The 16124-nt window shown below is 39.4% G+C and overlaps 1 protein-coding gene across 1 annotated transcript; it reads left to right on the forward strand.

Moving 5' to 3' along the window:
- Positions 1–3066: 3066 nt before the first annotated feature.
- On the forward strand, positions 3067–14651 carry LOC113171854 (fibrous sheath CABYR-binding protein-like). The gene is made up of 10 exons (XM_026374597.1): positions 3067–3111; positions 3894–4023; positions 5584–5778; positions 6970–7050; positions 7362–7453; positions 7752–7802; positions 7910–8783; positions 9471–9524; positions 9626–9658; positions 12421–14651. Exons 1-10 carry the CDS (start codon positions 3067–3069, stop codon positions 12426–12428), a joined length of 1563 nt encoding a protein of 520 aa, XP_026230382.1. The 3' UTR covers positions 12429–14651.
- Positions 14652–16124: the final 1473 nt, after the last annotated feature.

Here is a 16124-nt window from a genome sequence, read left to right on the forward strand (position 1 = left end):
CCAGGGCCAGTTTTCTTAGTTTTTTGTTTGTCTTTGTTAACGTAAACTTGAACCACTGCTCAAAATCTATGTCTGATTTCATTCATTAATTTTTGTTAAATCTTGATTTATTATTATTTTGTCAGTTTTAAGTTATTTCAGTGACCTTGTGAGCTTTTTTTCCAGTAAACAGAGCGGTACCAACATTTTTTGTCCCATTATTGCATTACCTGTTATCTCTGTTTCTTTAATCATCCTGTTGGTCACCTCAGCCAAAACTTCTGGTCCTTCTACAACAAAAGAACATAATAAAAACTTATACACAAAATATAATAATATTTAACCTTAAAAGCTCCTTAGTTATTTTCCTACCATCTGAATCTTGAGCTGGCTCAAGTTCTTCTTAGGCACTTTTTTGTTGAAGACCTACAAGAGACAAAAATAACAACACCTTATAAAAAGCTTGACTGAATACTAAACATTTACATTTAGCAGACGCTTTATCCAAAGCCACTTACAAGTAGGGTACAAGGATAGACAGGGTAAGCATGAGGAGGTCTTGCTAAGGACCCCTACTGGTAGTAGGCCACGGCTGGGATTTGAACCCCAGTCTCCCACATGGGAGGTGGTGATGTTACCACTACACTAACAAGCCACATTACATTTGCTGTAATGCATAGGAGCAGAGGAACTAGAAGCAGCGGACAGAAAAGAAACTTACTTTTTTTCTCCATCTTTTTTAGCTTCTTGGTTGATCGTGGAGTTGAGGTTCTCTGACTCAATGTCTGCTTCTTCTACAGCAAAAGACAATGTAATCTTAGCATATACAGACAGATGCTTTAATATTAATCCAGTGTCTCTATAAACTAAGAAAACTACTCATACAATCGAATCTTGAGCTGGCTCTTTTGACCTCTTCCTGTGGAGGAGAAGAAAACCACAACAGACAATATCATTATCAGGATATGTTACAATATAGGAGGTTACCAAATTACAAAATAAAGATGAAGTCCTGGGAACCAAATGGTCACAGCAAAAACCACATAACCCACTGTCCGTAGTTTGAGTCTAACGTGAAGATCTTGGCTACACAGTCCTACAGTCAGCTTTTGATTTAGCACGTTCATATCACAGCAACTACCACCATACAAGTGGCAGATGAGAGGCTTAAAATATGTTTTTCTCTGTGTTTATGCTGTTTAACTCACTCAAACTATGACTATTACTCTTATTAGGTTTTTCGCTCACAACATTTCTTTCATTTACTGTAACATAGTTGTGAAAACAAATACACTAGTAACAAGTAATAGGTTTTACTTTTTTTTTATGCAATCTAATGTTTTTTCTCTGCCGACTGTTGTCCACTCTTAGTGTAGAATAGTGGAGCCCCACCCTTTATCAGACACCAAGCAAAGACAGCAGAGAAAAGAGGCAGCAGCATGTTTTGGATTATACTAATCTCTTTTACCTTGTCAAAACAGATATAGCACTTTACAAACTGAGACACATAGCTAGGAACTCCATCATTAACTTTTCACATTTATAAGATATAATGTTCACTTTTTTATAGGTTCTGCATTCTAGAGCTCAGAGTAACTGACATATATTGTGGTAATTCTTGCAGTTCTCCTATGATAACCCTGTAGCATATCATACCATCTGAATCTTAGGAGACTTCAAAACTCTCTTTGGTACTTTCTTTGGAAGACCCTAGAAGAGAGAAAGAGAATAAAAACACCAGCATTAACCATGAGAAAAAACAGGTTATATTTAAAGGATAATGTGTAAATACACATACAGTAAAGTCTAGTTGGCTTATGAATTCTCAACATATTTATTATGATACAACTACTGTATGACCAAAACACAGTTAAACATCTTTAAACCTCAATAATCCAGTACTGTAAGTCCCTGAAATAATTGCCTCTTCTGTTTCTGTGAGTCTTCGGTAGTTGGGATTAAACCTGTTTTGTACAGTTCACTCCTAGATTAAAAACGAAACATGTAATTGTTGGATTTTATTAAGATGTAAGTAATTGGTTAATGAACGAAGCTTTACAAATAAAAATCTGTTAAAGAGCGTTGTGGATGCTGTTGAAGGAGTAGTTTTTTAGAACTTTTATACCAGCACACTGAGTTCCAGTTATCAAACCTGTCCACTGATGTTGTTTTAGTGTTTTTCTATATAAACCATGATAACAAAACACTGGGTGTTTGATACATTAAATTATTTAAAGTTATTTTTTCGAAACCACTTAAATTGTTATTATTTTAAGATTTAAGATAAGAGCGAGAAAGTTTAGACGAGTTCAGATTTTTGAAAATTGGGACTAAGGCTCCGGAGAGTGCAAAGGGAGTAGGTCATTCCACGATCATTGAACCACGGAGGTGAAAAACTTAGCCTTGGATCTTTAAGGTGAAGGGAAGGGACCATAAGACAACGTTCGTTGGCAGTATAGTAACAGTAAGACAGCATAGGATTAGTAGAGTTATTAAATTACTTATGTTGACGTCACATGTGAAGAGAGAGTATCCTCGTCTTGGTACACAAGCTTTACACAATCTTTTTTATAATATTACAACCCCCAAAGCAGGTCACTCCGACCTATGTTAACTTCTATGGTAGCCCATTATTATTAAAGCAGATTAAAAATAGAAGATATATATCTCGTCACATTAACGCACTTATAATCAAGCCCTGTCACATCTTCAAGATCTCATAATTCCATATTTTCCAATCAAAACACTTGTTCTCAGTGTGCAGGTTTACTTGGTTCCTAGAGTTTCCAAAATGTAAATGGGAGGCAGAGCCTTTAGCTATCAAGCGCCCTCCTGCGGAACCAGCTCCCAGTTCAGGTTTCTGACAGCAATTGTGGTATTCCTGTACCTCAGTTGTTTGTGATTAGAGAGAAAAACGTAGACAAACGTGCTGTAAAACTATCTCCAAGCAGCTTGATGTTCCTGTGACTACAGTTTATTATTTATTTTATTATTTAGAAGTTTAAGGTCCATGGGACTATAGCCAACCTCATAGGACGTGGCCATAAGAGGAAAATTGATGACAAATTAAGTAGACAGGAAGTATAAATGGTAAAGAACCCAGAACAACTTCCAAGGTCAGGATACATCGGAGTCAGATCACACCATCAGTAACTGATTAAGCCACAGTGGACATAATACAAGAAAACCGAGGAGGACCATTGTGGGTTTTTCCTTTATTAACCGAGGGTTACCAACAATTTTTTCCATGTGTGTAGGCAGTATTCAGAGTCTGAATGACTATGAATTACAGTTGCTGTGAATTAGTAGTTTAATACTTTGGGAATACAGGTGATCAGCTGTATTTTAAGATGACTTAAAACATTACATTATGTATCAATTAATAAGTAGGGGGGAGCTGATCAGATTTTCAGTATTAAAATATCCATATTTTGTCCAATATTGGACAAAATCTGTAGATATCAGAACAACTTTTTAGACTCTCAGGTATAGGGGTCCTGCATGTGCAGGTGCCGTCATTCTCCGAACGGATTTGTTAGTTCTCACATTCTATATGTTATATATTATTATATTTTATATGCAATTCACAAATTATCTTGCATTATTATATAGCCTAGCAGTCTCATATGTTTCCTACAAGACAAATTTGCAGTTGTAGTTTGGTTGCACAGGAAAATTGCAGGTACAGGTATCTTATCTTCTGTTGGATGCAATATTGCAAAGCAGCTGCAAATATTGCTTAGCAAAATTAAAATGTATATGCTTTTGGATCAATGTGGTAAATAACTGTCTATATGTATTTATTCATGGTATTGGCCAAAAAATTCTTATGATTGGCATACAGAAACAAATATAGTATTGGCTCTAACTGTAAAGTTAGATAATCTTTGTCACATTTGTGATTTCTGTTTTAGCTGTGGAGCTACAACCTCTCGACCTCTCAAGACAAAACGGATGTCATCGCAGACCTTGAAGTTCAGCAGAAAAAGCAGCAGTTTGGCAACAGCTGGGGCAGTATATCACTCACATCACAAAGAGATGTTGGTAAAGAGTTGTCTCAGAGCACACTACTTCACAGTCACAGTTGGAAAGATGCACCAATTACACCAAAGATACACCAAGTAGTTGTTACATGTTGGTTTTGTTTGTTTTTGAAATACTTGTTGGAGTGACCATAATTAGTATGTTAGAATTTGTGGATTAGTGGACTTTGTTAAGGATTGTTTAGACTTAGTGTTGTGTCAGCAGGACTGGTGAGCCTGAAACGGAGCATTGCATGATCAGATTAAGCATAACTGGTGAACTTGCATGCCATGTTACCTAAAACAATATAGACTACAGTGGAAAATTGTTCAAAGATCAGTTTTGTAATTAAGCTGATTAATGTGTTGTTAAAATAAAGTCATTTTGGAATAAGAAATATCATCAAGACTTGATATTTAAAAAGACATGGTTGCATTGTTGGCTCCTCCTGTCATATCTCTAAGTGACAGTGGGCAAGAGACTTTTAAATAGGACTAAATGGAAAAGAACGTTTGTCACCTAATCTGCCTAGCAACAAGGGCTGGTCCACACAACTACACAAGAAAAAGATTTTTTTTACTTTGAGTTTTCTTACATTTGAAGTGACTTTCTAGCTCTTTACTCCCCCCTAGTGATAGCTTTGAATGGCCCACCATTGTAGCTATAGTGGAAGTGGTGGCCCTCACAAAGAACTTAAGGATCGTGGTCCTCACAGAGAAGTAAAGACATGTATGTGTGTGTGTGTGTGTGTGTGTGTGTGTGTGTGTGTGTGTGTGTGTGTGTGTGTGTGTGTGTGTGTGTGTGTGTGTGTGTGTGTGTGTGTGTGTGTGTGTGTGTGTGAGAGAGAGTGTGTGTGTGTGTGTGTGTGAGAGAGTGTGTGTGTGAGAGAGTGTGTGTGTGTGAGAGTGTGTGTGTGTGTGTGTGTGAGAGAGTGTGTGAGTGATTCTCAAGTATACGGTAACCTAGCAGTTTAAGATGCTCCTGATTCCTGCATTAACTGAACTGGCTGCTATTTCTGGCACCAGCTTCATTTTCAGAATTTGCCTAATGTAGCTTTAAGAACAAACTAAGACTAGCTATAATTTGACAATATGATGGGATATCACACTAAACCTTAGTCAGTAAAAGAAAACCCATGCCTCTTTCAGATGGTTTGATTAAAAGTGATGTTTTAGGTGACTGATCTTACCTATGTGAAATGAACCGAACATATAATTTGAAACACAAAATATGAAGAAAAAAGGCCTATACAAGTTACAGTTTTCAAAGCAAATGACAAAATATTGGTTTATATATAATATGTGCTTTATCAAGGACTCACTAAAATCACACACAGTACATAGGGTAAGTCTCAATTCCCTTAACTGATCAGTCCTCACTTGCCCTGGAATGTGATGTGCACCTCCATCCTCCTTGTTTCATTCTGGGGGTGTGAGGAGCGAAAAACTATGTTTGAGGACGGGTAAGCCAGGATACCCAAGATTATCCTCTGGTGTAGAGTAGTGGATGTCTCAATTCTCTAAAATGCTGTTTTCGCGGTTCATCTTTTTCTTCCATGGAACGTTAGTGGGAGGAGCTAAGACACAAGTGAAGTAAATGTGGATGCAATTAAGGAGTTGGGAATCGCCTATAAACTGTATTTCACATATAAATGTTTCCTGCCTACAATATGTGCATCATCTCATATAGGTCTGAAAGAGAAAGATGTCATCGCTTCCCGTAGAGAAGAAACTGCTGCCCCAGTGGAGACTCCTGAACACGAACCCACACCAGAAGGTAACGCACGTTCATGCACACCAGTGTGGAGAAACACCGGTTAGTGGAGAAGAAGGAACACAAGTGGGTCAGCATCAGTAACGGTACAGGCAGCACCTCCAGGATACCAAAACCTCACAATGTGCCTTCAGTTCAGAAACCGTATGCATACAGTAACTTATATGGGTGTTAAGATTATTTTATTTATTTTGATAACAAAATGAATAATTTAATATGAAGAACACCTGTTTTATCTAGTAAGAGAGGGTTATCTACTTTTCTCTTGTCCTGGAAATATTTCTAGCAAACGAACGGGGCTGGATATTTGCACTGATCTCCCAGTTCAGTTAAATTTCAGGATTGGATTATATAGATGTGCAAAGTTGTTAAAAATGCTGATCCACTGGCACATACTGTAAGTAGCATATACTGCAGTACAGACATCCACTTTGATGATTATTATCGGCACAGACAGAACCGACGCTGAATGTCTGCTTATTAATTCACTTGCACCATTGGTGTCAACAAGACCACAGCCTGATATCGGCACACTGCTGTTAGCTAGTTTCAGAATTAGCGTCCCAGCAGACAGTCCACACACTGTTCAATTCAATTTAATTCAGTTTCATTTATATAGCACCAAATCACAACAAACGCCATCTCAACGCACTTTACAATGTAAGGATTAACAACTTACAAAATACAACTGTATACAAACAAAATAACAAAAAAAAACAAGAAGAAGCAACAAACACATATAGCTCTGAGGACTGGGATACCTGCAGAAAGGTACAGAGGAGGAAACACAACTACGAGAGAGAGAAGACACAAAGTTAATTACATGCAATGGTGATATTTGGAGAAAGGAGAGGAGAGCCCTCTTGTGACTTCCATCAGGCAGCCCACACAGAGCCCAGATCAGTGTGCAGTGTTTGTTCCATGTGTGCCTTTTATCAGCTACACCAGTGTTTGACAAGTCAAAATGTCTCGTGTGAGTAAAGTCTACTGGCTGAGGATAGACGGCTATTCAAATATGTTTTCTTTCCTAAATAAAACACAAGCTATACATCGTATTCTTCTGCTGTCAAATGAATGTAAGTTGTTCAATGTTCCTTTACAGACAAATGGAACATTTTTATTACTACAACATACCACATTCATTTTCAGACATAAGTTATGTTTTCCTTCAATATCACCCCTTTTGCCTCTCAGCTGTCGTTGAGCCTGACCCCATTCCTGTGGAAGATGTAATAGAAGCTGCTCTAGCAAAGGATGCTTCTGCACCACCACCAGGTATGTCAGTTTAAATGCCTTCATGTGACATCACTGTTTGGAAATTGTAGAGCATTCATGCAGTCAGATGCAGTTATGATACACTACAGTGTATTTAAGTAACTTACTGTCTAACTTACTATCTTACTGTATGTTGAAAGTGTAGGTGTGATTGGATGGTTTGAGGATATTTTAGTCTGTCCTCAAAAGTGCAAAGAGTGTTTTGGGAGGTTAAGACAAGGTTTTAGGCTTAGAGGTAGGTTCTGATACCTAGGTTTGTGTGTAAGAGAATCTGAAAAGCTGAAAAAAGTGTTTCTGCTTTGCCCCTTAAGAGTCTGAACCTGAGGTAATAGAAGAGGTAGAAGAGGTTGATGAGGAGGCGCCTGAACCAGAGCCCGAGCCAGAGCCTGTGGGAACTCCTGAGGTTCGAACAGCTTTTTTAAAATGTCTGCATTTGGAACCGACTCAAATGCACACATTTGTAGAAACATATTTGCCAAAGGTTATTTTCACAAATAAATAGTTCTAAACATAATTGTTTATACAATAAACAATCTGTTAGACAATCGGATTCATACACATTTACTGTTCATGTAAACTTCCATAGTTTCTTTGGTTGTGTAAAGCTGCTTTGCGACAATGACCAAGTCCTATACAAATAAAATTGAATTGAATTGAATTTTAAACATTCTTAAATACAAGTGTAAACTTTTAATTTTCAGGTGATTGAGGAGGATCCAGAGGTGCTGGAGGAGGACGTCCCAATGGAGGAGGTGTAATTTATTTTTTTGTTGCATTGTAATTTAGATACACTGTGCTGGCATGTTTTGTTTTTTTTTTAACTGCAAATAAAAATGACTATTGTTTTACATTTGGCTAGGATGAACAAACAACTGAGTTTACAGAGGCAAATGAACCTGCAGAGGAAAACACTGTGGAGGAGGTGGAGGAAACAGCTACAGAACAGGCTTCAGAGAAGGAGGAGTCAGTTAATGAGGCTGCAGAGGAAACTAAGGAGGAGGAGGCTGCTGATGAGCTGGTAGAGAATGTAGAGGAGGAGAGTGCTCCTATAGAAGAAGCTGTGGAGGAAGTAGCTGAAGAAGAGGAGGCAGCTCCTGCAGAGGAACCTGCTGAAGAAGAGGCAGATGCTGAAGAAGCTGTTGAGGAGATAGAAGAAAAAGAGGAACCTGCTGGGGAACTTGCTGACGAGGAGGTAGCTACTGAAGACATTGCTGAGGACGTAGCAGAAGAAGAGGAGACAGCTCCTGCAGAGGAACCTGCTGAAGAAGCTGTTGAGGAGGTAGTAGAAGAAGAAGAAGAGGCAGCACCCTCAGAAGAGGCTGTGGAGGACATAGCTGAAGAAGATGAGCAAGCACCATTAGAAGAAGCTGTGGAGGACATAGCTGAAGAAGATGAGCAAGCACCATTAGAAGAAGCTGTGGAGGACATAGCTGAAGAAGATGAGCAAGCACCATTAGAAGAAGCTGTGGAGGACATAGCTGAAGAAGATGAGCAAGCACCATTAGAAGAAGCTGTGGAGGACATAGCTGAAGAAGATGAGCCAGCACCTTCAGAGGAACCTACCGAGGAGCCTGCTGTAGAAGAAGACACACATCCTTCAGAAGAAACTGTAGAGGAACCTGCTGAAGAGGACACTGCTCCCTCAGAGGAGATGGTGGAGGAAGCAGCAGAGACAAAAGTAGCTGACACAGAGGCTGCTCCAGAGGAAGAGGTGGAAGATGAAACAGTTCCAGGTAAGTAGCTGTACAGTTAAAAAAAAAAAAAAAAAAAAAAAAGACAAGACTATACCAAATCGGTGCAGAACCTCTTTAAATAAAAAGCTGTAGCCAGCAGCCACTTAGCACAATGGCTGGAAAGGGGGAAACGGTTACTAACTAGATAATAGCACCTCTGAATCTCATCAATCAACAGATTAGTTTGAGTGAGCCAAATGAATATCAAAGTGTATCAAAACGACAAGCTACTGACTCTGTCCAGTGGAATTATTCAGTGCAAGTTACTGAGTTTCTGGCCATAAATCTTATTCCACTACTATCTAAGCAGCTTAAACTCTTCCTTGGATGCAGCCTGTCTCCCACTGTATAGAGTAGCGTTACAATCGTAACTTCATGCTGATAACTGAACCGAATATTATAGTTCAACAGAAAACAACATTTGACATAAGTACACATTGTAGTGTGGGTGTGTAGTAGTAGCTAGTAGCATTATTTAGAGAAAGAAGTCTTGTCTTATGTCTTGAAGTGTTGAGAAATTCGCCATTATTAAGATGGTGCCTTGTTGTTAGCATGTTGCACTGGAGCTAAAGACCCATGGATGACTTCCGGAGGATGTGCTGTGCTAATGCTGTAGCACCGTGTTCCTTTCTGTGCAACATGAAGTTGTTCACTGGGTCAAATGTTGATTTTTCTCCACCATCACAGAGACAGAAGAAATCGAGCAAGAAGCAGAGGAGGCAGCAGAGGTGGCAGAAGAAGGTAGGTACCCATGTACAGACAAACACACTTGATTAGTAAAGAACCATCCTAAGGTGATGGAGAAAAAATTTACTTATCTATGTTTGTCTTTGCACTGGCAGAGTTTGTGGAGCACAATCAGGATGAGCCCACAGGTAAATGTTATTTTTAATCATTATTGTGCTTGCAAGTGTTCACATGTGTTGTAGTGCTCATGTGCAAACAAAATTTAGGGAAAAATTGATGCCTGGTAAAACACAGTCACGACGTGTGTGACTTTACAGCCCAGTAGGAGGAATCACTAACTCAATATTTTATGCTTGGAAAGGTGTCAAATACAGAAGCACTGAAGCACTGGGAGTTAGGCTTTAATAAAACAGTAATCCAACAGGGCGGGAAGGGACAGAAATAGTCTCAGCAGCTGTGTGTGAAAGATTTTTCCTTTTGTTGAGGTGTTTTCAGTGTTCATGGTCATGGTTACAAAAATGTCCTGAAACTTCTAGCGCAGATTGTTTGAACAGCTAAAAAGTCTTTTTTTGTAAGATTCAGCATCTTGTTGGAGCACATGTGGCTGCTGCAGCTTTTTACATGTAACTACTGAATAACACTGAGTGTTATGGAGAAGTCATCAAGTCATCGATGAACATGAACTGTGTGTTTTCTACTACATATTTCCAGTGTTTTTATAAATAGTTTATGGTAAAGCCAGTGTTAATGATGGTGGAAAACACATTCAGTAATATTTTCCACAATGAACTCACTGATCCTGTTTAGTTTTTGTTAAGCATAAATTTGCCACTAGTTTGGACATATTGAAGCAGTTAAATATGAATTAACAGGAGGATGTGTTCCTCCTGCATGTTATCATGGTCTAGCAATGCAAACTTACGAAATATTATGCAATAAATCTGTAATGTTTATCTGTTTGCAGGAAAATGTCTGTTGTCTACGTGGAGCTGATAGTGAGCTGCACTTTGGCTGCTTTGACAAAAAAAAAACACATGCAATGTTTTTTTTGGTTACTAGAAAGCGTGTGAACCCTGAAAGCAGGAAAAAGTCTCATGCTGCAGCTGTTAGTGTTAGTATTAGTATTAGTGGAACCACTGCAGACAAATGTGTGGATTCAGATTAGCATTTTCACTCTGTAGAATGGATAGGGAGGAGAACGCAAAGTCAGGTGAGCATCTGCTTACTTCAGGCTATAGGCAAAAAAACCTTTGTGACTAAAAGTCAATGGAAGTAATAATCTATTAGATGAGTCAACTAAAGGAGAAAGTAAAAGTAAATAAAGTAACAAATACATCTCTCATCCCCTGCTGGTGTGTTCACCTCAGCAAGTTTGTGGCTAATTTGAACAAACTAAAATCAAAGCTGGCTTATATGTAGCCTGACAACGATCTGCATTCTTGATCCACTGAAAGTAGTGACTAGTGCAGTAAATCCTTCTTCAGATTCTATTAAAAAGTACAAAAAACAAATAATATCTTATGAAAAGAAGAACCAGTAAGTGTACTGATAGGTGTCAGTTATGTCTCATTCTGACACTTGGCAAACTCAGTGTACAAAATATTCAGGTAGAATCTTTTTACCATTTTAATTTCCTCATGCATATGTGCAGAAGTCTGAAATAAATTAGTAGATGCTATACGCTGTTTGAAAAAGGATGTTTCATGAAGCACAATGCATCTTGATCCTTTGTCAAATCCCCAGGATGTCATTTTCCTAAGTTCTTGACTAATCTTGACGTTCTCACTAACTATTTTCTCTTGTGCATTGTGCATACTGTTTGATTGTGACTTGTCAAACAAAAAACTGTTATATAAAAATCCATTATTTGTCATTTGGAGCTTAAAAAAGAGGTCCTTAGAGTCCCCAAAATGTGCCTGTACATTGTCCTGCTGAAAACCGTATAGATCCTAGCAAGTGGCAGCAAGTCTGAACATGGTGTGCAAACAGGCCCATTCAGAAATACCAGTTTTGATGTGGATTTTCCGCCCTCATCTTTGAAGACACATATGTGATGTTTGTGAACCATGAATGTGCAGGAAAAAACCAAAACAAGGACACACAACACAAGACTATGAAGAATCTGTGGTAGCAGCAGATACAGCTGAGCTGCACTGCATTTCACACAATGTCTCTAGGACATCTTAACTGTCCCACTGTATAATTGGCCTGAAAATCTCTCCTGCTCCAGAGTCTGAGAGAAGCTAACATTGACCACATTAGATGATTTAGTTACATTGAATAAGCTAACGCAGTAACCACTTATGGCTTCAAACTTTGAATGAGACCCAGGTTTAGATCACAGACGGTCACAATCAGTCCATCTCTGAGCTTCAGTCTTGGAGTGAATCCTGCAGCCATGAACGGGTTGGAACTTCATCCATACGTCCAACAAGTGAGCTCTGTCCGTGCTTTGTGCTCTGCTGCTGTTTGCAGAGTAAGTCAGCTGTAGTGAGGAAAAACAATGGCCAAATGCGGCTGAGGTTCTTGTAGGCGGTGTTTAGACCACGCCTGACGAATGATTGGGTCCCTGAGATTCGAGAAGACGTCATTTCGATGTCAACTTTGAATGGACATTTCAAGGACTGGTTTCCACAAAACTGGAAAATGTAAAAGTAGGTCGGAGTGGACTTATTACATACAGTACTGGGTGTATGTTAATGTGCACCATAGAGTCATAGAAATGTACCAAAGTGACCAAAAAGTGGATTTTTCATAACATGGGTACTTTAATAAACTAAAATAAATGCAGGCATACCACTCGTATGTACACAACTGTACAAACGTAAAACATAAAGTCTGTACAGAAGGGAAACAACGACAAGAACAATGTCTGACGGTATAAAGTCAATGTCAACAAATGAAACGGTGACAATGAACATGTTCCTTCTCCTGTTTGTTCTTCCCATAGAAACGTAGAGCCTGTTGCAGTTGTCGTGGTGACGGAGCAGGGACCCACTGACGGTGCATCAGCACCACCTGAGTGTGCGATGATGCATCTCTCCAACTCCAGAGAAACAATTGAGTCGTTATGACAACACTCTCCTCTCTCCATACCCCCGCCCTCTTACCTTTCTTCCGCTCCCTCTGTTTTCACACCTTACTTCAAGTTTTCTTTTTTTAGTGTCATCGTGTGAGATATTGGTTGAATTGTTTACTAATGGTACTTCTTTTTTACACCTCCTTTTTGAGTATTTGTTTGCTGTTCAGTTCTTCAAGAAGATCCAGTTTTGTTCAGGGTGGTTGAGTTCTGTGTGTCCGTGGCCTGATGTCCAGGCTGTGTGAAGTCTATGGGCTCTGCTTGCACAGCAAGTCCAGCAGAGCCTTGTATCAGCAAGAACTGCAACACTGAACTTTATTTTGAAGCCTCTCACTGTGACGTAGCTTCTTGGAGCTCAATGTCTTTGCAGAGCAGTATGACGCTAAAACCAATGAGTAAAGATGCGTCACTACAGAACACATCCACTCTCAGCTGCTGTCTCTCCCTCCCTCCTTCAAAGTTTTTTTAAAGGAGGCAAAACACATTTCAAGTGTATTATTGTGAAATGGTGTTGCAGTGGACATACAGACGTTTAGAAAAGCTCAGTTCACCTTCTTCCTGGTTTTGGTGTTGTGGATTCTATGCAAAACTGTGGTGTTGTCTGTCACCCACCTCCCCGCCTCACCCCAGCCAGTTTCTTTACCACTCAGTATGTGTCGATGAGCCATATGCTAGCACATGAACTCAGAAAGTGTGTATGTCTTTGTGTGCATGTATTCCTTCTGTAACCTGGGATGAGTGTGTTGACAAATCTTTTACTAATCCATTTTCTGTGTGAGCTGTTAATGTAATAATGTAGTTTGGAGACTTTCATTTTATCTTGTGTCTCGTGTGTGTGTGTGTGTGTGTGTGTGTGTGTGTGTGTGTGTGTGTGTGTGTGTGTGTGTGTGTGTGTGTGTGTAGGGGGGCGTCTGGTCATTCCTAGCTTTTATTTTTTATCATATTTCCAGATATGGTTACCAAGACAATCTAAGCAGACCATCAAATCAGTTTTAACTGAAGTTGTAATATTTGAACTGTGATGTTAATTCGGACACTGTGATCAGTGCAGAACTGTCACTGTGGTGTCAAAGACTCTTCACCAGCTAAATGTGGAGGCTAATTAATGCAGCCCTGAAGCATTTTAACCCTGTGGGACCCAGCTCTTATTTTCTTGAACCTGTTATTTCTGGCTCACAGAGGGTTAAACAGATCAGGTGCTGAATTCCTGTGGAGGTCCAACTGTAACCAGACGTGATCTGTTTGCCTCATTTCCTCTGTAATTGGAAAAAAACACACGCAATGTTATTTTGGAGGTTAGAGCAGATAGACATCTTCTTTTTGTCTTGCTGTCGTACAAACATCAGCTGGTATCAGATGAGGTCTAGCTGTGACACTATGCTGGTTTGGGGGCAAACATTTCTTACAAGATACTGACAGTAAGTAGTCTCTGATGACGTGGGAACGAATTTCCAGAACCTCCAGATCGATTTTAAGGGTGCAGCACATTCTAGTGGTGTGGGGAAGTTGTATGATGTCCTCTTGTGTGTTCTTCCTCTGTAACACTAGCGTGTCTTTTCCACCTACTAACACTTTGTAAGTCAATGTGAACTTGTCTATATTTACAGAGAGCTTCTAGAGTTTTTTTAAGGAATATTTTTTAAAGCTTTGAGAAATAAAGACAACCTGTAATTTTCTAAAATGCTTTTAAAAAGCTTTTTACGAAGCCATAAGCAGTTTGTGACAGGCAGGTTTAAGGAACTACACTATTTCAGGACAAACAATAGGAAGAGCAGTGCTATTCAAACTGCAGCCAACAAGTGAAACTGACAAGTCACACACATGCTGTAAGGGTTGTGATACACGGACAGGTCGTTACCAGCAGCCACGTCAGGGTACACTAAGTAGTGATGAGGTTCATTTAGCTGTTGCCTCACAGTGCTGCCTGTCAATCATAACCTGCAGTCTGCAGATCTATTCGTGTCCTGTAGATGCTGACGATGCTGATTAAATTATTGTGAAATGATGATGGTGACAGTGGATTTCTTAAAGGGGATTTGAAGTGTCAGTTTTCTGTAAATGATCTGTTCTGGGAGCTGTAATAAAATGTTTGGGACAACTCAGCAGTGACTTTAGTCTCTTCATTGCTACAGTTTGACATAATATGTCTCATATTGTGGAATCAAGTTTTTGAGAATCTGAAAAAACAACAAATCTTAACTGAGATTTATCGACCACATCTTCTCTGTCTCCACATCGTGCAGATTTGCCCTTTTCAACATCAAAAAGATCAGATCCGTCCATTTGGACTACACAACACAACTCATTGTTCAAGCTCTGGTCATACCTCAGCTTGACTGCAATGTCTGACGGGGTTATCAGCTGCATCATCAAACTCCTGCAGATGATCCAAAATGCAGCAGTCAAAACGTTTTAGATCTCAGCACTGGCTTCCTGTAGCTGTCCCAAACAGGTTCAAAGCTTTTCATCCAGCCAAATCAATCCAGGTCTCCAATACCTTTCGTCCACTGTGCTCTGCCAAATAAACGCAAATCTACTTCATACTACAGGCAATTAAAAAATTGTACTGCATGTGGTATTACTTTGCATAATGGGAAATGTAGGATCCAGCATTTCTGAAACTAAATAACATACAAGTGACTTAAAGTCTGAATATTTCATCCCATCAGCAAATGCAGTACTAAAACGTACCTGAATACTTCATCTGTCACAACAACAAAGGTGCCAACTTCTTTCAATCATTAATACGCAACAGGGAAGACGAGCGCTGCCCTCTGTGCATGATGGCACAGCTGCAGCAGACAGGACCGTTAAAACAAGAATGAAGTGTATAATCGAATATGGAGACAACGTAGAGGACAGAGACATGGTGTTTGGTGGTTGACAACAACTTAAGGTGGACTCGAAGAAAAAGAAGACAACCAGGAGGCAGCAACTCTGCTACCCACAGAAAGAACTCAGATGACGAAACAGTTGTATGTATATGAAGCACTGTGTAGACCTCAAGTTACATTTATTCAGAAAAGAACTGCTCTCACACAATGCATGCTGGGTAGAATAAGCAGCACATATTAGTCTATGTCAGCGTTCAGGAAAGGCTGCTTCAGTTTTCAGGGTACAGGAACGTCATGTGTGTTCTAACGGGCTGTCAGGAGTCAGTGTTGGGTAAAAATAGACTCCCACTAGACTTCCTGGTCTTTATACGTGGATTTATGTCATGAAGTGAGTTCAGAACATGTCAGCACTAAGCACTATTCTTACCAACTGTTTCCTCTACAGCGGGTAGAAGTGTCACAGCTCGCACTGCTCTACAGCCAAGATCAGATGTGTGTACAGAACATGGGGGGTGAGAATGTCCAGAGCCCTGAAGACAGAACAGTTGTAATAGTGAGGAGTCAAAAAAGACAGCTGCTCCTTTGATTCATGTCCATGTAGCCAGGTAGAGTGAATTTATGTTTTAAAAATCAATGATTGCTTTGTCTTGAATAATTTTTATAACAACTATTATTTGGAATATTACTACTGAATTATTAAAAATGACCATAAGCTTCTCTATCTTGATGTAACTCAAAACT

The sequence above is a fragment of the Anabas testudineus genome, chromosome 17 (genome assembly GCF_900324465.2).
Source record: "Anabas testudineus chromosome 17, fAnaTes1.2, whole genome shotgun sequence".
Classification (NCBI taxonomy): domain Eukaryota; kingdom Metazoa; phylum Chordata; class Actinopteri; order Anabantiformes; family Anabantidae; genus Anabas; species Anabas testudineus.

Coding starts and splice junctions, on each gene's coding strand:
- LOC113171854 (XM_026374597.1), top strand. CDS start 3,067: ATGGTAAAGAACCCAGAACAACTTCCAAGGTCAGGATACATCGGA. Junction 3,112..3,893: donor CAAGGTCAGGATACATCGGA/GTCAGATCACAC, acceptor TTTCTGTTTTAG/CTGTGGAGCTACAACCTCTC. Junction 4,024..5,583: donor CACATCACAAAGAGATGTTG/GTAAAGAGTTGT, acceptor GGAGGAGCTAAG/ACACAAGTGAAGTAAATGTG.